Raw genomic sequence first — 24810 nt, 5'->3', positions numbered from 1 at the left:
CCTGCAAACTGTTCATAAATATATACTGAGAGTTGACAATATGCCTAATACGAAACTTGGAATTCTGTATAGTTCTTTCCTAATTATTAGATTGAGACAGCAAAGGACCTAAATGTGCAGGTACTTTATAAAGTGATGATCATGTTTCTGTTCATCTAAAGTGGCTGTTTATATTTATGGATAGTGGCTAAAGGACAAGATTTAACATTATGTCATTCTGAATTTTATGTTCTCACCTGCAACCATTTCATTACACCAGAAAATCATTTTAGCTGCCACTACCTGAGTGAGTACAATAAATCACAACTTTGGGGGCTAAAAATAAATACTTTATATATTTTCAAGATATCTAAAAAACCTGTTTGCAAATGGTAAAAAAAAAAACTGTAGTTCTTCAAATGTGCAGACTGATAGAATCAACTGAAGCAGTTCACACTGAAACCTCACTGAATCCTCAACTAAGAAACATCTTTTCATCCTCTGCATTCTTAGCTCACTGTCCCAAATCTATCACAATTGCATTGGAAATGCTACCAATTTAAATCTTCTAAATTCACAATTCTAATCCTAGTAATTCCTCTGCCAGAAAAGAAAACTTTAAATGTTCTTTCCTGCCTACCAAATTATGATTACTTAATGTAGAATTCAAGACACTTGATAATTGGTTTCAACTTACCTTGCCATGGTCTTACCTCACCTGCCCACTCTTTTTATGCTATAGGCCATCCAAAACTGACTGTATTATCACTAAACATATTCTCCCACCTCCATGCTATTCCTTTCTGTAATAACTACAAAAACAACAGCTGCCAGTCTTTTAATATCTATAGCCAGTGACCCTCTTGCATGAAGCTTTCTTTATTACTTTTTCAGTCCTGCATCTTGGAATTTTTTTTCTTCTTGGGGATCCCACACATTTTCTGGATGCTTCTCATATGCCTTACCTCTTAATCACATGCCTGTCTCATCCTGACTAGCTTTTCTGTGCTTTATTCCTCTTTGTATTCCCCAGAGTGTCTTGAACATGCTAGGTACTCATATAGCTGAATTAGGTAATGAGGTTGAAGAAATAAGAAAACAATAGTGGAAGTGTAGACTTGTGAAAGAAGTATAAACTGGCTTGTATAATTTATTAGAAATCTAGGTTATCTTAGATTAATATTTCTCTAAATGCCTCAAGGTATCATCTAATCCTAAAGTGTAAAATGTTTTCTTGTGATTCAGATATTGTTTAAAAACTGAAGATTAAAACATTTGGGACCCTTGAGATACACAGAAAACAATTTTGTGAAAATCTTCGCACAATTAAGAAAAACATTTTTTAAAAATCTTACTAAACACAAGCCTTTTCCCGATCCTACACATGTCAACCCCCATGCATGTCAATCCCTACACATGCTACCTCAAAAGTACCCCTGTATTTTGTCCTTCAGCATCAGACTGGACATGAAACCAGCACACACAGAGGACTGATTTTCTGAAAGACAGTCCTCGAAATTTATAGGTAACTTTAGGTCATTAATATAAACATCTGCCTCTCCACCAAAAGTACAACAAGCCACAACTGCAAAAAGGGAAATCATTTGATGTATTTATCTTGCAACGTCTTCAAAAAATTATCATACAAAGGTCATCTTTAGAACAATGTCACTGTAAGTAACATGACCAGTTAAAGATAGTTTTATCACAAAAGAAACAGCAGTATTCTTACTGCCTCAAGGGAACAAATAATGACAGTTGGGTACAATGTTGATATCTAGAAATAAGTAGATACATTTCAAGTTTCTAGTCATATTTTAATATACTTTGGTAGAACTATTTTCCTCAGATAATTAAAACAAACCACCAACGACAGTAAATATCTAGCCAACAAGATGTCTATTAAGGAACAGCTTTATAAGGTGACTAAAATCTAAGACTTTCAGAGAATGGAAACAATGCTATAGGACAGAAATCTCTTACCAATAAAGTCAGATAAATAAACTTAATAACTCTTAGCCTGTAGATCCACATTTAAATTACTACCTTGACTAGCTTTTGATTATGCCAGGCACGAGGGGAAGAGTAAAGGGAGTAAATGAATGTCACAAAAAATTCTTACACTTCATTTTAACTATGAGCTAGAAGAAGTTTTTTCCTCAGAGCTCTCTACAATTACCAAATGGAGTAATTAGAGCTTAATTTATTCCCATTTCCCCTACCATTCATTGTTCTAGTTACAACGCAAACAGAAAAGGCAAATGGTTCTATTGGATGATGAGAACTGACATACTGACAGGACGAGTAATGAAGGGAAGCGAGTCCTCGCCCATCGACAGGGTATTGACTTTTATAAATTCCTGTGTGTTCCAGATGTAATAATTAGTTTTCACTTCAATTTTTAGTACTTATCTACATTTTCTTATCTCTAAAATGGGAAGATGCTATTAAATTTGAAGCTTTGCCTCTAATGAAAACTACTAAACCTAAGCGGCAGTTTTTATGATTTGACCAAAAAAAAAAAAAAAAAAAAAAAAAAAGCGTATTTGCTTACATTAGGGGGCCTGATGAATTATGTGAACAATAAAACAGCCTCCAAATATCTAAATCTCCACAATCTTTATCCCAATGATAAAGTAAGACAAAACAAAATGGCACTATTAGGTATGAAGGGTGAAAATATGTTGTTAATATCTACTATTTTCATTAAAAATCTTAGTCCTTTTATAAAATAAAAATATCTCCCCTTTCTCTTCACTCGCTCTCTTTTTCTTATTGTATATGATCTACATATTTAAAATGACTACTCTTCTGCAGAGGAAAAAAATCTACTTTAAACATGAAAACTATGCAAGATACACAAAAACCTGTCCATTTGTAACTCCTTGCATATCATGGCCATATTCTTCCTCCACCTTTTCTCTCCTGGCCTACAGCTGCCTACACTCAAACCCAAGCACATATACTCCTTTTTCTCTACCACTGGCTTTAGCGTTAGATTACTAGCACCAAGGAAGTATTATATTATAAGCTTAACCAAGTTATAACTTGGTTATTGAGTGCCTACCAAACATTCATTAGGAACTATGCTAAATAAAAGAAAAAAGGAGTGAAACAAAGATGTTTTGGTTTATAAAACAGACAACTATTTTGAATAAAAATGCCAAGTGTTACAACTTATTTTGACACTCTATGTCCAGCTGTTATTTTTGTTTTTATTCCTGAACCAAGCGGTATAGAAATTCAGATAGTTGGAAGCTAACTATTATCCTAGATACCAGGTATTATTATTATTCCATTTTATATAAAGGAATAAAATAAAGTTCCACCTTATTTATAAGGAAAATAAGTGAGGTTGGAGACAAAGATGAAGTAAGTTGCTATATACACAAAGCCAGTACATTCTAGAGCAGAAAGTGAAATCCAGGCCTGATTTCAGAGCCTGGTAACAAACTCCAACCCAGGATCACAGAAACTGAGAATTACAGGATCCTAAGTGATTATGTCAGTTGCTAGTTGAAGCCAACCTCTTAAGTCTCCCAACAATGAAATGAGAGAGGAATTAGGCCTTTTCTACTTTATGTAAGTTCTGGTAAGCCCTATGATGTAATGAAGTGAAACCATTTTTCCTTTATAATGGTAATAAAAGAGGAGACAAGGTCTGTTTTATAGTTTTGTGGCATTCAATGAATCAAGGTCTTCTTTACAGTTCACTCCAGAAGTTAAACAATTAGGTTGAAATTAGAAATCTTAGAAGTCTAATTTTGGTTGAAACACCAAATCTAAGAGTAACATGAGATTAACTTGAGGATATTAGCATTGCAATATAAAGACACACAATATATGAGATTAGACCTTAGGGAATCTTAATGAAAATTATTTAGAGAGAACTAAGCAGTAAAGTTTAGTTTTCAATAAGAGATAAAATTTTCAGTCAGTCTTCTCTGTTATACTAATCTGCATCAATGACCACAACATGAAAGTTCACAGAGAAATATTTAAAGAAATGTTCTTATAACTGAACTCACAATTAATATTTCATACCTAAAGTTAATAAAATACAGTATCTCATACCAATAACCTAAGAAACTGTCACCTCAATTTTTGCAACTGTAACATTTCTTAAAAAAATTATCAGCCAGCTTTCTAGAGCTTAGGAGGGTAAATTTATAACAGCATTAAAACTAGAACACGTTATCCAAAAGAACCCTGAAACAAGATATCTTCAATGAAATGGCTATGACAACTATTATATTTCAAGTACTTTTGAAGTCCATTTAGAAAATAAATTATAACACGCTTCTGAGATATAACTAGGTAATTACAACTTCTTCTAACACTCTTCCCAAGATAAGTGTGATCACATATGAATAAAAAGTTAAGGCTAAAGGGGAAAAAAAAAACAACACTGAAAATTTTTGAAAATGAATGGCAGGTCCTTCCAATCAGCATTCTAGGTTGTGGAAAAACTCTTTTGAGGATGAGCTCCCCACTGACAGAGATCATTATAAAATTGATTTTATTAGTATGTTCTCTTACATTTACATTATATTTAGATGACCCTGAGGAAACTTTTAGAGATCCTCATATTTATAATAGATGAGACTGAAGGTACCAAGTTGAGTCACCAGCAAAGAGTCACAGCAAACTGCCACCACTCCTTGCCTTTGTTTTGAATGCAGTGCTACTGAGTTGTGATTCTTCCTTTCCTGGCTACCCCACATCACTGAGGTTAAATATTGTCATACAAAGTGTTCATTATCACTGTACCTCCACACACAGAGGAGCTGAGTGCAAGTCACGCTTCTTCCTTGTATCCTGAAAATAAGATGAACTTACCAACTTTAACCATTATTTTGAAGGACTAGACTACTTCTGTAAAATATCAATTTAAGGTCTACAGAGATGAGATCACTTTAATATTACAGTCTTCAGAAGAGCCAACGCCTCCATCAGTAAAGGGAAGATGGCAAGGATCTAATCTCAGAGTCAAAAGCATCCTGGAACCAAATACCAGAAATTATTACAGTATACCTCTGCCAAGGAACTACCAAGAATTCTAAAGTAAATGATTTCTGCTGCTGTCTCTTCAGTTTCCTGCACACATAAACTCCTTCCTGGACATATAAATGATAGTGGTAACATCCTTCAAGTGAGAAGTCAACAAGGGGGAGAATCTCTCAGTTTTAGGGGAAAAGAACTTGATTTTTAAGAGTGAACTTGGTTTAGTGTTTTTGAGTATATAGGAAGTTCATTTTACCTGGCTGCCTAATGTGTACTGTCCCAGGCAACAATAACTAACTCCAGCAACGGATTTATCACATGTACAGTAACACGACTTGTAAAAATTGGATGGAACTAAAACAGTTTGTTAAAAATACAGTGCTGACCAGGCGCAGTGGCTCACAACTGTCATCCCAGCACTTTTGGGAGGCTGAGGCGGGAGGATCACCTGAGCTCAGGAGTTCAAGACCAGTCTGGCCAACATGGTGAAACCCCATCTCTACTAAAAATACAAAAATTAGCCAGGTGTGGTGGCAGATGCCTGCAATCCCAGCTACTCGGGAGGCTGAGGCAGGAGAATCACTTGAACCAGGGAGACAGAGGTTGCAGTGAGCCGAGACCACACCATTGCACTCGAGTCTGGGGGACAAGAGCGAGGCTTCGTCTCAAAAAAAAAAAAAAAAAAAAAAAATGCAGTGCTGATTATACCACCACTAAGTTGTTAACAGAAGAAATTTTTGGCAAATGAAATAAGGGAAGGTGAAATAAATCTCTGGCAAATTGTCTAGTGTCTTCACATTAAAATTAAATCATTACTTAGAACCTCCTGACTTCTCTTAAGTTCAAATTTTAATGAGCTTCTGATTATTTATAACTTGGGGATAATTAAAGACTTGCAGGGAGGTGCCATGCTAGGCAAAAAAAAAAAAAAAAAAAAACTTCCCAACCTTTTATGCTACTGACCATCAGAAGCATTTATAAGCAGATTCTCTAGCTTCTGCTTTGCGTATTTCTTACCTTAGCTCCTTCTAAAGGCAAATCATGGCGTCTGTGTTTCCGCATAAGCACTGGGTCAGAGCCCACTCTACTGTGCCTTCCATTCACATTTGAACTCGCTGTGATTCCAGGTTTTGGAGAGCCCTCTCCTAGGAGTCGACATCCCACAAGCTGATTAGTCCCAAACACATCCCGAGGGCACCATGCTTCAAGAGGCATTGGTGGGTCTCTGGAAGGCACGCTTTCCACATGATGGATGTGTCTACTCAGTCTATTGTCTGGTGGGATTGGGGGAGGTCTTTCAGGTGGCGGTGGAGGAGGATCTCTTAAGGGAGGAGGTGGTGCTGGGAGTGGTTTATCTTGTTTTCTCACCATGCAAGGAGAAGACTAAAGAAACAGGAGAGAGAGAAAACAAACTAAAAGTTGTACCATGCATTGAAATAACTTTCAAACATGTATTATTACTTTAATTTTCTAAGCAAACAAGGAGTTTTACTAGATTCCTGTGCCATCTTTTAATAAGTTTCTTTTATTACCAGTTAATGAAATTTAAATGAGAATAAAAAACTCATAAATACATTTCATTAGGATTTAAAAAAACCAGAAATGAGTACATAAATCCAAATGTTAAGTTATAGAAATGATACAGAAACAAGTAGATCAAAATCATATGATGGCTTTGACATAAAATGTCAATAATTTATTTGCACATTTCTATGATTTAGGTGAGACAAGAAAAGTTGTCACTGTTCTAGTTTTTTTAAAGAGCAACTTGATTTGTAGTATTTGTAATATTTTTAGAAGATTAAAAGCTTTTTCTTTATTTTTGTTTTCATCAGTGTGATACAGCATTTGGGGGCAAATGTGCTCTGCTTCTTTATCAGTTATTACCAGAATAGTAAAAGATCACAAATAACAGAGCAGCACTACATATCAAATTACTTCAATTTTATGAATTCTTACAGTATTTTAAAAGATCAGGCTGATTCTTACATAGAAATATAAAGGTATAGATCAATGAATTGAATGTGTATGCTTTTCATAGCTTTTGACTTTTATTTACATGGTTAATCTGATGATTGATTTGTAATTTTAATGTTAGAAAGTAGCAGAGAAAAAAGGAATCTGTTGTGTTTATATAATTCTAAATGATATTCTAATAATGTGTGATCTTAAAACCAAGTTAACTGGTAATACAGGAAAATCAAACACTACTAAATATATTGTGCTTCCAACAAATTTTAGAGAACAGAGCATGTTACCAAATAAAATTAATTTTTAAAATTGTATACTTATCAAATTTGAAGAAAAAATCCACACAATAAAATAAACTGTAGGCTTAACTGTAGAGTAAGAATTATGTCTTTAATATTAAACAGTAATATAATTACTTTGCAAATATTGCAATTCATTGTAATTAATTTCCCGAGGTTTAAAAACTACATATAATTCTCTCTTCTGAGTCACCTTGAAACAAGGGTGATAATTTGTCACACCTTAAGCCCTTATGCAAATATACTCCCATCACATTTTTCTTGTCATGGCACTATAAAAATGAGTGCAAAATATCATTTGATAACAGCATGCAAATTATTTCAATGCATATAATGACTTTTTAAATCTATTTTACAAAATAACCATACTTACTCTGCTACTTATTTTGGTAAATCATGGGGCTACAGACATATGCTGTCTCTGCAAAAATTACATGTAACTTTTACAGTAATAAAACAAGAAACATGAACATGTGCTCACCATAAACTAAATGAGAAACTCATCAAACTTGTTCACAATTAAAAGCACAAAAAATATGAGTAATGGAATTTAGAAGAATCTGAGCAATCAATAATTGTCTTACAAAATTTTATCTGTGTTTCTAATAAAATTGATCTACCTTTGGTGAACCCGTTGGGCTGCCACAGGGAGATCTAACTATGCCTTTCTGAATTAGATCCAGGCGAGGAGGCACTGGTGGCAGGCTTAGATGTGGGATCTGGAGTGGGTCAGGCTGTGGCTTTCTTCTCTGGGCAAGGGGAGAGGATCCTGGTGATGTGACTGGTGAGTTCTGCCTGTCAGTGCACTAGAATAGAAAAAGAGAAAGATGCCGCTGTTTATTAGCTGTGCAGAGTGTTCTCTGTTCTTAAAGAACACATTTGGTTGGAAGAAGGTTTCTGGCACCATACATTTGTTAAAATGAATTCCCTTAGTTTACCCTGATTAACAGAAGCAAATAGTTCACATTGTCCCTCAAGGGTAGTATTACAAAAAGAACAGATTGATAAGTTTTTCTTACATATTGCAGAAAGGGGCTAAGAAAAAAGAACAGCAAAAGTATAATATAAAGACAATCAAATGCAGATATTCTTCAAGAAACCCATCTATATTTTCTGAGGAAGCCAGAAACACATAATACAATAATGCACATTGCTCTTGGATCTCTATATTATAAATTTTTTTGCTCGTCCTTTGTACATTCTAATAGTTAGCTATTGCTTTGTTCCAAACATGCATCTTGTACATAATCTATTTTCCTGCAAACCAATGAAATCAGGTGGGGTTTTAAAAAAAAATTGTATGTTTAAAATAAACAGGTTTAAGCCCATTTTTTTTTCCTTAATACTACACATAGAAAAGATTCTCAAGTTAAACATTTTTCTTGAAACACAATGAACTATATCTAGGAAAGTCTGTCTGTACTTCTGGCAAAAACTGATTAAGTTTCTGTTACTACAAGTTTTCCATATTGTCTGGTAGATAAAGTAGCATCAAAAAGCCAGTAAGTATTTCAATTTGTATGTAACGCTTCCTATTGCATAAGGTTGTGTGTTTGTGTGTGTGTGTGTGTCTCTATGTGTTTTAATGCAGCATAACCTGATTTCTATTTGTTCTAAAAGCCATATAGTTAATCAAGTAGCCTTAACAGGATAAACAATATTCTGTTCTAAAATACTGGGCAGTTTCCTTTTCAAGTCTAAGTTACTAGCTCTTTCAAGATTTAGGCTTACTTTTTACAACACTCTCTATCACGCTTTGATATTGTTCTGTTTCTGAATGTTAGTATTTATAGAGTTTTAAACTTATTTGTAAGCCATTTTCCTACTAACGTTACTTACCTTTGTACGAATTGCTGATGTCATCACTTGACAATTTAATATGAACTCAGCAGCTTTATCATTTAGTCTGTCTTTAACTGAGATAATAGATTTGTGTTCACATTCACACTGTTACACTGTATAAGGCTTTTGTTAATTAACTAAAATCCATACTTTATTCAGATTTTCTTAGTTTATACCCAATGTCCTTTTTCTTCTCCAGGATCGCATGCAGGACACTATCTTAGTTTTTATTATTACGTCTCCCTGCTCTCCTTTTGGCTCTGACAGTTTCTCAGACATCCATTGTTTTGGATGACTCAGTTTTGTAGAGTACTGGTTAGAGATTATACAGAATGTTCCTTTACTGGGATTTGTCTAATTTTTAAAAATAATTAGCCTGGGGTTAAAAGTTTTGAGGAGTAGGACCACGGAAGTAAAGTGTCATTCTGACCACATCATATCAAGGATCCATGCTATCAACATGATTCATCACTGCTGTTGTTGACCTTAATTACCTGACTGTGGTTTTGTTTATCAGACTTCTTCACTGTTAAGTTTCTTTCTTTTTTCTCCTCCTTCCCATAGTATACGATTTGCAAGGAAGTCACTGCACAGCCCACATTTATATAGTTGGAAATTTATGCATCCTTTGTAAAGACTTTTTAAAAATAAATCTGAGGCCAGCCCTGGTGGCTGATGCCTGTAATACCAGGACTTTGGGAGGCCAAGGCAATAGCCTGGGCAACACAGTAAGACCTCCTCTTTACGAATCTTTTATTTTTTTTAATTAGAAGGGTCTGGTGGTACACTCCTCCAGTCCCACTACTCAAGAGGTTGAGGCAGGAGGATTCCTTGAGCCCAGGAGTTTGACTTTACAGTAAGCTATATCGTACCGCTGCACTCCAGCCTGGGCAACAGAGCAAGACCCTGTCTCTAAAAAAACAATAAAATAAATAAATCTGGGTAGCTAAACAGAAGACCATACCTCCGATATGCCTGAATATTGTCATGACATTACTAAACTGCAAAGTCTTTGTCTCTGTTGGTGCCAAATAACATAATCATTCAACAAAATTCAACATAATTTTACATTACAATTTTAAGAAACATTTCTTTTTAAAAAATTAGTGATTCTTTTTCATACCTTTTAGCTTGGTTATGGTAAGTCGAAAAAATTCAATTGTCACTGAAGGAGAAAATAAAGAATCTCTATAGTCACAAACTGACTTTAGTATAGTCAGTGATTCTTAACTAAAGAACAGTTCTACCCAGAAAGTCACAGGCCTCACATGTTCCATAAATTTGATACTTCTGGAGCAAAACTAATCCCAAAGTCATCATAGATCAGAAAAAAATCCTCATATAAAGCTATCTGCATCACAGAATCTTGACACTGTAGATCAGCAATTGTCACAGGACAACTAATTCTCCAACATTCCTATTAGGATAAATTATATTCTCTGAGAACTAGAAAAGCTGTTACCTGAGAAAAATGCTTTGTTGATATGGCTACTATCCTTTACAAAGAAGAATCAAGAAGCAAAGCTATCAACACTGTTTCTAGCCCAAATAATATATTTTTATATATATAGAAAGAATGCATAGTTCTTTAGTTACTTGCAAAGACACTTTTCAGGGCTAGATGCACACACTGCAAAGACTGCTGAATGAGACCTGTGTTCCTCCAAGCACTTTTCTTCTGCAAATATTTTCCCACTTCTCTCATTTACTGTAACAGGACACAGAATTGTGATAGAGCTAACAGCCCATCATCAGTATTAGAACATCATCAGTATTAGAACTTTCACCCTAGAGTAGATTAATTACTAATATTTAAGCAGTTACTAAACTTCTAGCATGTTTAAATAATGGGGTAAACTTGATTTGAAATGTGTTGAAGAGCCTGTTAGATACTGAAAGAGTATAATGAAAATCCTCAGAACAGACATCCAAACCAATGTGTGTGGCAAAGTAATAACCTTGAAATTTTAGATACTTCCAGATGAGCAGACTATCTGAAGCTTTGTGAATGTAACTGGAAGCACACCTTGCTTAGTGCAATTCATACTGTGTTCTGAAGGTGATTATGTACTGTCCTTTTGAAGAATTAATTCATTTTGAAGCAATACAGTATCTGTAAGTTGGCTTAGTTAGAAAGATTTTATGGAGAGTATGTAAAGGACCAAAATATCTTATCAATAATCAATCTTATAATCAATCAACCTTTATTGATTATATGTACTAAACTCACCAAACCTCATTTTCCTGAGTTCTCCTAAATTACAGTAAAATTCTCACCTAAGAGTACATAATTTAACAATGCCCTTTTGATAGTAATGCATTATTCTTTGCTGAACCTTTTACTATTTTTAAAAACAATTACGCAATTAGCATGCTGAAGCTTTGCAAAGTTGGTAAAATTCAAACACTACGAAGATTTGTAAACATTTTTAGTAGATATTGTTCATATAGAAGGTCATTTTTAATTTATTTGAGTCATGACAAATTGTATTTTTCTTGCCTTCCTATTTGAAAGTCTAAGGAAAAAAGGAAATCTAGCACAACGTTGCACAATCCAGTCCATAATTAATTTTTTGGATGAGATATTAAAAATTCAGGACATCAAAATTTATCAGCTTGCTTTAAAGAATAAAAAGTCTGCTCTTTTTTATCCTTCTGAAAATAAAAAAATAAAGTAGATCAATTCAATGTAGACTGAAATTATTTCTCCTTTAAAAGACAATGCTGTCTTTATGTAATATCTGCATTTTTAATTTTTATTTTTGCATTTTAAAAGACTAAATTCTAGAGTAACAGGCTTTTCCCCTGTACAGGTAATCACCAAATAATTCAAATGCCTCTATAGCTGGGACCTGAATGTGGGACTTCATCTTTAGTCTACCAGTTCATATCATCCCCTAAATTGACTCCTTATCAGCCATTTCCTCCACCCTTTTCTGGGCCTTCTTCCACAGTTCTAATCCCCAGTTCAATTTACCCAGGCTATTTATCTTTCTCTACATATGATAGGTAATAAAGAGAGCTGTTGGAGTAAAACAATAACAACAAACAAACACAGAACCAATCCCCTGGCTCAGGTTTAAATCCTAAGACTGTGAACTGTGCTAATTATCACTTACTGATTTGTCCAGTATTCCTCTTAATCACTACTACTTCCATTGTGTATAAAAATGCAGACCAAACACATAAGTATAAAACATCTTGGGTAGAAAAGTAGGAAAGGATTCATTTAAATTCTGAATAACAGTTAATATTTTGTTCATATGGATAATCTTGATTAGAAAATGTAAATTTCAAGTATGGCTATCTAACTAAGCTCTAATGCCAACTGGTTATAAAGAACATTTTTTTTTTTTCATTTGAGTAATCATATAAATAAACATATAACCAAATGTATAACCTGATTTCATATGCAGTCTTGAAAATGTCACCACCTATTGGTATTGTTATCTGTAGATTAAAGAATAAAATTAATCCATTTGACAGGAACATTTTGGGTTAATAAAATTAAATAATGCATTATAAAATAAATGCTGATGTAAAACATTTATAAACACATAAAATAAATGCTGATGTAAAATATTTAATTTTTATTTAAATGAAATGATTAGGAAAATGGATTATTTTGATGTAAAAGGGACAGAATGTAAACTATTATCTCTAAATTTCTAGTCAAAGCTTGCCCATCTACACTGCCAAAAGGTAATTCCATTAAAGTTATTTTTAAACAGAATGCCCATCCGTGTTATTTCTTATTTTGTCCCAGACAATTCCTCCCACTATCAACTCTAAACAATGCAATAGTAACAAAATCAAATATCTAACCAAATAATTAAATTAAGTAAATATGCATTCAAAAGTCAAATAGAAATGCCTCTTGGACTATTTGCTATTATTAGCACTGACCTTTAAAAAAACAAACTTAGAATTTAATTTAACATGATTAGGTTCTTTCTTCTTAACCTAGAAAGGGTCTTAAACAAAAAAACAACAAATGATAACGAGAAAAGTAGTTTAAGAATCAGATTAGGCTTATAAATTTAGGGGTATGCATGTTGTCAAACTGTTTGCCATAAAAAACATGTTTTACTGGTTTTGGCAGTCCTGTCCTTGTGTCTTTTCAATTTTCTGTTTATTTCACTTTTTCTCTCTTCATTATAAAGAACATAATTTCACTGCAGGAAATTTTGGAATTATAAGGAAATATAAAGATATTTTAAAGAACACCTACATATAGCCATTGGTGATGGTTCCTAATCACATACACAATGTTAAATCTACTCAATGTTTGTTAGCATTATACAGAAAAAAATTAACTGACGTTAAACATTCTTCATGAATATAATTTTAAAGTATGCATATATGGATGTACCAGCATTTACAAAACCATTCCTGTGCAATGAACACTTATGCTGTTTTCAAGTTTTCTTTATTATAAAGTAGTACCATAAAGAAATCTTTAACCATATATGTGCTAGTTTTTAAGGAAAGAATCATAGAATTTTTTTGAGCACAAGATTCTAGACATGTAACTGTGTCAAATTTATGAACATTCTTAAGACACTTTTGCTGTCCAGATGGTAAAACCAATTTATTCTCTCACCAGCCATGTGTGATAATTACCATTACACAAAACTCAAACACAAAGAATATTTTTGTTTGCTCTGATGCTTGATTGTCAGTTTAATGGGTCATACCAATGTTTAAATTTGCCCTTTCTTCCTTGACAAATAATTTGAAAGAAAAGCAATGTTTGTTGGACACGTATATTTCTTCTTTGGGTCACTAGCTGCTTCTTCTTTTTTTTTTTTTTTTGTCCCCATATCCACTAATTTCCTGTTTGTTGATATGAATGTGCTCTTTATATATTAGGATAATGAACCTCTTTCTTTTATAATTGCTGTCACTATTTTTTCTGCAGTTTAATTTTTCTGACTTTTTCATGGTAGAGATTTCACCTGTGCTCTTCTAGTTTTCATGTGTTAATGAATGACTAAAGTATCATGTCCTTTTGGGCAGTGCTTAAATGAGTTCCTTTCTTTGTTACTCCTTCATGTTCATCTCTCTACTCTTAAGCCAAATAAATATAAGTATGGAAAAATTAAGTCATAAAGCAGAGAAAGTAGAATGTGAACACAGAATTAATGGTACAGAATTTATTCACAACATCAAAAATCTTTATGTAGCGGTAACTGCAAAAGTTGGGAAAGACAGAAACATCCTTTCAAGTTACAAGACACTGAGTAGTATCATTTCATTCCTTTATCTTGATTTTAGGTGATTCCCACATTTTTCTAGTATTAACTTGTTTCTAAAACTTTATGATAAATTATCTGTTTCAGCTTCTTACTAAATTCAAAGGCTGAGCCAGCCTTGATTCCTTCCTGTATTATCATCACACCAGTGTATTTGTCTAATTAACAATTTCTCTTAAGTTCTCTAGTCCTGGTAACATTGAGAATATCTTTTACAAACTAGAATACTGGTGTTCTAGAAATTTAAAGACCACATTGGATTCTTTTATGTCTACATACTCACCCTTTGCCTTTGGAAATTAATAAATACTATTATTTATTTTTCTGACAAAATGCACAGAATCCTTTTTTAGGATCCACGAGGAACAGAGAAATCCACATTTTCAATCTTTAACAGAAAATCCTGACAGAAAAAAACTCAAGAAGTAAAGTAGTCAAAAGCCCATCTCATTATGTTCAGTAATTACCAATAATAATCGGGGACTCATTCTATTTTAGTCACTGTTCATTTTATCCACATCTTTAAAGAGCCATTTTATAAAAACGTTAATAAGATCCATTATTATGGAAACGGCAAAACATTTGGTAAGAAACTTCAAGCACAGTCAGGCTTATTATAAAAACAGGACAAGATAAAACCTCTCCAATTACTAATAGGATGAGAGTTCCGACAGTCCCAGAGATAATCAATTTTATAATACTTTTAACAAGATTTTTACTTAATGCATTTCCATATCTGAACAAGGTATATACATGTATTATAATAAGGATGATGAGAAGGACTCAGAGAGTCAGTGTTTTTCTATAAATGAGTGAAAATTAATGAAGGGCATTGATAAAATATTTATCACATGATAAAATATTCTAAGTATATTTTACTTGCTACTGTTCTCTTCTTTTTTTTGCTTTATTTTGTGAACAAAACAAAAATCAAGAGTATTTAAAACAGTAGCCTACACAGAATATTATTCAGAGAGGGTATATGCTACAAAAATGCTTACACACACACTCACATATTCATATGTAATTATAGCTTAAGTAAATGACTTTTGTTATCTATTTTGGAGTACCTCCACAGATAATAAACAAAAGCCTATATGAAGAATATTGTGCTAGAGCAACACAATCATTTCCTGCTTACCCACAGTCATACTTCTAGAAGTCTCAACCTATAAGAATTTGCGGAGAAACCCAGAATGAAACAGGAAAGTCCTCTGAAGTAGGAGGAACATTTTTTTTTCCTACTTCTTCCTACAGAAACAGAATGTAGGCACCCTGCTACCTTCCTAAGAATATGGACGTTTGATTTGTGTGTAAAATGAAGCTAACTCAAAGGCCGAATTACTGTCTATGTTCTACTAGTATGTTCTGGAAATTTTCAAATTAGAAGCAGTAAAGAAGTGGAGGAAAACAGAAACCTATATACTAAGAAATGCCAATTGGAATAAGAGCCGATTTCTCTTTGAGGTCGGGCAGGGAAGTGGTCAACAAAGCTGCCGACAGGTCTCCTTTAAAGTAGTGCAGTCTCACACTTGGGATAACCTCAAGGGCACTGTTCTACCGAAATACTGACCACTGTTAACACAAGAGATGATACTGCTTCTCCTTGAAATACCTTCTTATAAGAGGGACTTGATCTCTTGGCCTATGATCAGCCTCCATAACCTTGAAATTTCTTTAAAGTTTTATATTTTACTTTAAATATTTATACAAATTTTACATCCTGATCCAAATATATGTGTGATTTTAGTTTAAATTTATGGTTCTCTTCTCTTTATGCAACCTACCCTTAAATCTTGTAGCAAAATGTAAGCTTCTAGAAATGTGTCGTGTTGACTGTAGTGGCTTCTTATGCCCTTTGGTTCACTCAGCTGCATAACCAATTTTGAGAAGGCAGGGAAGGGTGACATATAATTCAGAAATATTTCCATAAAAATGGCTGAGAAACAAGAACATTCTGAGAATTAAAGGAATAAATTTCAGTCACTGAAAATAATGGTTTCATGTGAAACCCTTATTGCTCTCCAAATGCCAGCTAAAGCTGGTTCGAACAAGCAATTGCTATTTGGTTACTGTAGTTCTTCACCCTACTTTAGATAATACTTAATCATTTCAACTTAATTACACAGAAAATAAGAACAATGTAACCTTATCTAAATTATTTAATCCTTAAAATAGTGTTTCAGCTGACATGTTGACAAGTTTGCATTTTCTGAGTTTCAAATTTGAAATATGGTTTAACAGTAAATTATTTTAATGTGGTCATGCAATGAAATTATAACTATATAGATGTTAATATGTTAAAGAAATACAAATAATTGCTTGGTAACCAACATAATTTTGGCATCTAATTCTTCCTAATGGAATGATATCGTATCTAAAAGAAAAACTTCCATAGACAACTCAAAAATACAGATAACTGAACTCTTAGAAGCAGAGCAATATTTCAGGAGTCTTAAATAACACTAGTATAAAAAATGTGGCCAGGTGTGATGGCTCACACCTGTAATCCTGGCACTTTGGGAGGTTGTGGTGGAAAGATCACTAGAGGCCAGGAGTTCAAGACCACACTGGGCATTAGAGTGAGATCCCATCTCTATTAATCTATTTTAAAAATAATATTAGTAACAACTAATACTTAGCATTTTCCATGTGCCAGCACTGTTCTAATGTCTTTTTATATATATGAACTCATTTAATCTTAAAGAGGCAGAGTTTTATGGCCCAAGTACTTGAGGGAAGGGGAGTGGAAGGGGTGTTAAATAAAGCAAGGTACATAGATACTAAGTAGGAAAACTAGAAGATGAGCCCAGGCAGTTTGACTCCAAGAGGGTAGCTCTACTTAAGAATATAACAAGTAAGAACAGTGTCACCACTGATCATTTAAACAAAACAAAACAAAACAAAACCTTCTCAAGGGCCTACTGTGTATCAAGCATCATGCAAAGCTCTGAGAATGAGAAGAAGAATAAAGCATAGTCTGTGTCCTCAAGGAGCTGACAATCTACCAGAGGCAGTGGACTCAAAACTGAGTAAAAGAGTTCAAGTGTTGCTTCTTCTAATATACTATGTATTCAAGTTATTTTTGAGAAATACGTAAAAATGTCTTCAAGGTATCCTATGACATCATACACCACTTGGATGAGGCAGTTGTTTCTTCTGTTAATCACATGCTAATAAAGAAAATACCACTATTTCATATGAAGAGCTTTTAGAAAATCAGTAAACAGAATGCAAATAAATGAGAAACAACAAACCTGTGACTTTGGATTGCTTACTGTCACTCATGACTCTACCTAAATGTTATGAGAAGGGAGTGGTGAGGACTAGACTATCAGTACTATAGTCACAGTCATTCTTCTTGGGTAGGATCACCCACGTTGCAGGATGGTTAGTATCTCTGGCCTGTTCTCAATGCCAGCAGTATTTGCCACCCTTTAGTCATTGCGAAAACCAAAAATGTCCCCATATATTACTGAATACCCTCAAGAGGTAAAATTGCCTATAGTTGAGAACCATGTTCTACATTTCCAATGTCTATTTTCATTTTTGTATTTCACTTCTGTTGTAATTTTTGTCCTTACAGCTCCAATACGGACACTAATCCTGTGAGTCAGATTTAAATAGACAACATAAAAAGGCAACACCCTCCTAAAAATAGCTGCAACAACACTGTGATATGTACCCACCCCTCTTTCCTTAGGATCAGGAATACTATGCAGCAGCAGTCTCCAACCTTTTTGGCACCAGGGACTGGTTTCACAGAAGACAATTTTTCCACGAATGGTGGAAGGGAGGGGAAGGGGATGGTTTGGGGATGATTCAAAAGTGTTACATTTATTGTGCACATTATTTCTATTATTATTACGTTGCAATATATAATGAAATAATTATACACCTCACCATAATTTAGAATCAGTGGGAGCCCTGAGCTTATTTTCCTTCAACTAGACAGTCCCACCTAGGATGATGGGAGACAGTGGCAGATCATCAGGCATCAGATTCTCCTAAGGAGCGCACAACCTAGATCCCTCCCATGTGCAGTTCAAAAAAGGGTTCATACTACTATGAGAATCTAATGCCACTGCTGATGTGAGAGGAGGCAGAGCTCAGGCAGTAGTGTGAGCTATGGGGAGTGGCTGTGAATACAGATGAAGCTTTGCTCACTAGCCTGTTGCTCACCTCCTGCTGCACAGCCTGGTTCCTAACAAGCCACAGACTGGTACTGGTCCACGGCCTGGGGTTTGGGGACCCCTGCTTATAGAGGCTTTCTTCACACTTATTAGGAAAAGCAATATTTAGATGACATGTTAAGTTTTTAACTAGCAAGATGTATTTTAATTGAAGAAGGCAACAAAGGAGAATGCATAAAAAAGAATAACTCCCTTGACTTAAGGTTACCCATTTTTATTCTAATATGGCCATTCATTAAGATTTTAAATATTATTTTAAGAAAATACAATGTTTAAAACCATAAGAACTAATCTGGGCTCATTCACTAGTTCAGTCTGTCAACATTTTAATTTTATATGTGAATTTTTATTTATTTCAAATGTAAATGTTATGTATTTGGTGATTAATACTGTGAAAAACTGCTAAGATTCCTTCTAATCCTCTGGCAAAAGGAAGCAAATCTCTGGGTAGCAACAGATCCTCTTTTTTAGCTGTGATCTGATTGAAGTCAGAGAGAAGGCTGTGATCTTACCCATCACATCCTGAACTTTCTCTGAGCGCTCACATCTGATCTCATTATCCCAGGACTCTGACAGCTTGAAAACTCAGGCAACGATATAGACTCAGGCAAAATCGAAAACATATTCTAGTTAGAATCATAAAATACCTTCTATCAAAGAGGGAATCAAAAGGTATGTATTATAGACTTCTAGGTGCTATTGCTTCTGTAAGCATTAGCATTATTAAACACATTTAACTATAAAAGAAGTAATAGAAATACACTATACGTTTAGTATGCTACTATTTATAAACTCCAGCTGTGGGGTATCACCTTGGTAACAGGAATATACAATCAAAGTATGTTTCCATGCTACGATGGAAGCATTACTCATTTAAAGAATGTAATATGCTTAAGACAGGCAGAAACAATTTCACAATATTGTCATCGGCCCACTCATAAAAGAAGAAAAAGATGAGTATTCAAAATGGCAGATAGAAACAATGGAACCATTCTGTTGGACAATCACTGGCAGTCACTCTTTTAACTGACAGAATAAAATGTTGTAAAAATAAATGAGTAAGGCCAGGCATGGTGGCCCATGTCTGTAATCCCAGCACTTTGGGAGGCTGAGGCAGCTGGATCACTTGAGGTCAGGAGTTTGAGACCAGGCTGGCCAACACGGTGAAACCCTGTCTCTACTAAAAATACAAAAATTGGCCAGGTGTGGTGGCAGGAATCTGCAATCCCAGCTACTCAGGAGGCTGAGACAGAAGAATCACTTGAACCAGGGAGGCAGAGGTAGCAGTGAACCAAGATAGTGCCACTGCACTCCAGCCTGGGCAATAAAGTGAGACTCCAGCTCTAAATTAATTAACTAGTTAATTAAAAAATGAATGAGTGAATGAATGAAAATGCATGAATGAACGAAGAATGATTTAAAAAATAGAGGAAGAACATACAGGTAGAAGAACTACTGTGTCAAGATGACCGTGTGACATTTGTTTATAACCACTCCTGTAAGAAAAAACTAGACAAAATCTATTAGTTTGATGTTCGGTGTATATATATATATTAGTATTCAGGTTGGAACAAAGTTTAAAACATGCATAAGATTAGGTCATTGCCTAAAGGAACACGTGTGCAGGTGTGTGCATTTATTAGTTCACTTAGTAAATAGTAATTGAGTGCATTTAGGTGCCTGGGAACACAAACACAAGGCACTGTCCCTGGCCTTAAGTGTTAATAATCTAATAGAAAAGATAGTCCTTTAAATAACAATTTACTGTAGCTCCTGATATAGAAGTATATATAAAATACTATAAGAACATAACATCATCGCAATATTTTCCAAATTATTCAGAAAGAATTATGCTTGTATCTACATAAAAATTTAGGTTTTATTGAAAATTAAGTGGTATACATTTATGAAATGCTATAAAAGTCACAATCAGCTTAATTGACTAGAGGCAGATGAGTAGACATAAAGACATTTAATTGAAATATAACTCTTTAACTTAAAAACAAATAATTACAAGTGATATACATTTCTAAACTATATAACGGCCACAGGAAAGTATAACAAGATTGTAGTGAAGTAAAGCTTTATTAAATGACACTGCTGACTGCCAAATAAGTTACTGAAGTGTGACTTCTAGGGCAGTAAGGATTCAGATCATCATTCTACTCTTTGTGGGGTAAAAAACAGAAAGCATCAATGTAAAAATCTCTCAGTTCCCTTGCAGAAAGCTCACCAGTGTGCCAGAGACAATGAAATATGAATGGTCTTGGGAGTGGGTGATAAGATCAAGGAGAAACACTAGAGCCACCTTGGAACATTCTGCTTCTCATGTTATGTTCCCAGTATTTCCTTTCTATTGTTAGTGCCACTACTGAAAAGAAGCTCAAGCTTCAACTTAATTCAATGGAAAGCAGGTTGAGACTGCAACTTTTCCCAAATTCACATAGGGCAAATACTGTTTTCTCCCAAGGAGTAAGGTATACAAAATTCTTCTAAAAATTTCTCTTAAAGCCTAGACCCACCCTCTGACTTGGATCATTGAAGATGAAAACCCATTTAGTAAAGAAAATTGAAATGTCTTCACAGCTAAAAAAAAAAAAAAGCACTGCTACCTGGAGCACTTGAACTACTTGAGCTGTTGTATCTCAAATACTTTTCTGTCATTCTCCATTATCCATCCATTCAATAAGCATTCTTTAAATGCTTACTATGTCCTAGACCTGGGAATGCAAACTTTTTCTTAAAGGGCCAGGTAGTGAATATTTTAGGACAAGATGTAAAATCAAGGACATCTGTAGGTACTTAGTATCGTAATTTAAATATATACCACTTAAAATGTAAAATTATTTTTAGCTTTCAGTAAAAAGGGTCACAAATCAATAAAACCAGCATTAATAACATATGTCATTCTCTCAACAATTTAGGGAGGTATTATTCTTCTCATTTTTCAGAAGAGGAAATCAGGCTCAGACTAGTCATGTGATTTGTATTTGTACATTGTAAAGCCAGTATTCACACTTATGTCTTCTGGGGAACAGTACATTAGTATCACCAACTCCCCATATGTAGCTCTCTCACATGCATAGTGATGAAATGATTTCTACTAACACAGATTACGGAGTATGTCCTAGAATATGTATTACATAGTATTATTAATTAACATTGGTAATAATATAGTAAGCATTTATGACTTTGGTGACCTGACGTTCTTCTAGGTTCTTAGGTCCTTGATCTCAACTGATCATCACAACACCCAATAGAGAAGCGACTATTATTTTTCTGTTTTACAAAGGGGTAAACTGAGGAAGAAAGAGGTTATATAACTTGCCTGGCATCCCATTACTACTCTGTAGCAGAACTGCTGCTTTATTTCACGTCTTCCTTAAGTTAACGTTTTTTGAGATTCAAGTCTCAAGTCTGTTTCAATTTGAGATTATTTTTCTTGTTCATCCTTTAGGGTTTCTGAGGAATAACTACTTTCTTTCTTCCATTTCTTAGGTCAAAAAAAAATCCCATAATTCAAACTATTAATAAAAACTATACGTTTCAGGAGTAAAGCGTGAACTCATGTGTAGTTTCTCTGAGGGTTAAATTACAAAATTTATGAAAAACCAGTAAGATAAATAATAAAAATCATTCCAGAAAAAAGCAAAATTTGAGAGTAGCCATGTTGGTGATGTTAACATATCTCCCTATGTAAAAATTTGTATGTAAAAATATCCTAAGGGAATGTATTTGGTCAGCAGGGAACACTGGGAGGGAGAAAATGCAGGAGTTTCCCAAGAGGAAAACTCGGACACAGTCCTAAAAATGAAGTAACCCAAAGAAATGCCTTGTCGAAATTCCAGTACCAAGCATTTCCTTACTACAGAGATAGATGAATACAGTGAATACAATCTGATGCCATTACACATTATCATCACTGCATCTAGTGACAACGGCAAATAAGTTTCATGCTACCTGCCAAAACCTAATGAACTATAGTGGAAGATCTTCAGGGCTGCGTTGAAAAGGCTCTGTAGGCCAAGTCTGAACTCAGTGATGATAAGTATCATGACTGATTAGCCATGTCTGCCCAAGTCAGGAGGAAGGGTGGCACCATATATGCAGACCTTTCACACCACTCAATCCCATTTCTCTGATTTTGAGAGCAAAAAATTTGTGAAAGTAATTGGGATTTCATGTATCTTCCTGTACAGGGAATAGCCTGATATCCAAGAGTCTACCTCCCTTGACCACTGTATTTCCGGTCTGCAAATTAATCAGTTGGCATTCTGGTTCATTGACTAGTCTGTTGTGTACCTGGTTATATAAACTTAAACTGGGCAGTAACATCCATTCTCAGTGAACTGACAAGGTCAATTTTTCTGAGTCAACAACACTGATGAGCAAACTCAGACTCTGGTAAATTCACAAAAGTAAATCTTATGTGACCTCTTAGAAGCCAAACAGTGAGACAGCCTTCCCATTAAGAAAAAACTCTATCAGACACTTCTTCTAGAATTGAACAAAGAATATTTTTAATCAATTTCAGTTTCACAATTTCTAAATTTAATAATTTCCCTTCTTAAATTTTTTCTTCACAGATTTGCTACTGCCAGTGTTAGATGATGTTTAATTCTATACAAACACACTCATCACCTCTGATTATGATGTTTAAAACCAATGAGAGTACCTTGAGTAGAATCGAGTTCTCTCTCAATCTATGATTATATCAGCCTGTCAACATTATAGTTGTGCCCTGCACAATGATATTTTGGTAATGGACCATATACACCATGGTGATCCCGTAAGATATTATAAGATTAAAATGAAGCTGAAAAATTCTTGTTGCCTGGTGGGTGATATCATAGCCATCTTAATGTCATAGCACAAAGCATTACTCACGCGTTTGTGTGATGCTGGTGTAAACAAACCTATTCTGCAGCCAGTTGCATATAAGTATAGCACATATACTTATGCACAGCACATAATATGTGACAATGATAATAAATGACCATGTTAGTGGTTTATGTACTTACTATATTATACTTTTTATCATTATTTTAGAGTATACTCCTACTAATGAAAAAACGTTAACCGTAACATGGTCTCAGGTTCTTCAGGAAGTATTCTAGAAGAAGGCATTGTTATCGTAGGAGATGACAGCTCCACGTGTGTTACTGCTTCTGAAGACCTTCCAGCAGGACAAGATGTGGACGTAGCAGACAGTGATATTGATGATCATGACCCTGTACAGGTCTAGCCTAGTATGTGTGTGTGCTTCTTTTGTAAACTCAAATACATTCAGTCATACTCCATTTATGACAGCACCATTTCTTTTTCATATGGTCACACCACCCTAACTAAACCCATGTTTCTAGTTTTACCTTTCGGACGTTCGCCAACCGATTCATCATCAAGGACTCTTCTCGATCATCATCGTCGTCCAAGTCGAGCATCGGCATGCCAAAGGGGTCAATGATGCTGCAACACCTGGAGCCTTCATCTCTTGGATCAAAGGGGTCCACGATTATGGGCTCAGTTCCTTTTATTTCACAACGACAGAAAGGGCAGCCCTGACCATCTGACTCCTAAACAAACAGAAAATGCATGGTTTCAAAACAAACAGTACTGAGAAATGCTAATGTTCTACAACTATAAAAGTCACCCCCCTAAAAAAAGTTGATGGGGTAGGAGGTGGGGGAAGATTTGTCTTGAAGAGGTAGTGTGCGTACAACAGGGAGTCAACAAAATATATAATAAATGGTCAGTATCTTCAGTTTCCTAAGGAAAAAAAAAAATTTAAGTTCGATTTTCCCAAGAAAAGAAACCTCTTTATTTTCCTGAATGTTCACTTATTATTCTAATGTATCAAGGCAATAGAGTACTGAAGAAAACTGGACATTGAATCATGTCTCTCCTTATGAAAAGACAGCAGTACTAACTAAACATTCCATTAAAAAGTACATTTTGGTAAAAATTCATAATACAGCAGTAGTATCGATGGGAAAAATACAATACCTGTGCATCTAACTGTGGCTGAATATTTGTTTTAACTGCCTGTGTATTTTAAAATCTTTATACACAATTAGGAAAAATTAAAATGTGTGCATTTATATTCAAAAGCCATCATCTGTCCTGAAAGCCTCCCATCCTGACATACAACTCATTTGGAATATAAAGTTCTCTGTGAGATAGTAAGTTTTGCCCCTTATCTTGCTTTTAAACAATATGATACAAAAAGATTTGTGCAAATACTTTTGGGCTGGAAATGTATTTACTGGT

General features: G+C 34.5%; 1 protein-coding gene across 7 annotated transcripts in view; it reads right to left on the bottom strand.

The window, feature by feature from the left end:
• Positions 1-24810, bottom strand: part of CBLB (Cbl proto-oncogene B) — a 213681-nt gene that overhangs the window by 40421 nt on the left and 148450 nt on the right. For all 7 annotated transcript variants that reach the window (XM_050778914.1, XM_050778913.1, XM_050778918.1 and 4 more), the window contains 3 exons: positions 23913-24116; positions 7874-8059; positions 6001-6366 (listed from right to left, as the gene is read on the bottom strand). In XM_050778914.1, coding sequence (XP_050634871.1) covers positions 6001-6366; positions 7874-8059; positions 23913-24116 — 756 coding nt within the window. The remainder of the gene's footprint in view (positions 1-6000; positions 6367-7873; positions 8060-23912; positions 24117-24810) is intronic.

The sequence above is a fragment of the Macaca thibetana genome, chromosome 2 (assembly GCF_024542745.1).
Source record: "Macaca thibetana thibetana isolate TM-01 chromosome 2, ASM2454274v1, whole genome shotgun sequence".
Taxonomy (NCBI): Eukaryota; Metazoa; Chordata; class Mammalia; order Primates; family Cercopithecidae; genus Macaca; species Macaca thibetana.
This window is presented reverse-complemented; position numbering and strand designations above follow the sequence as displayed.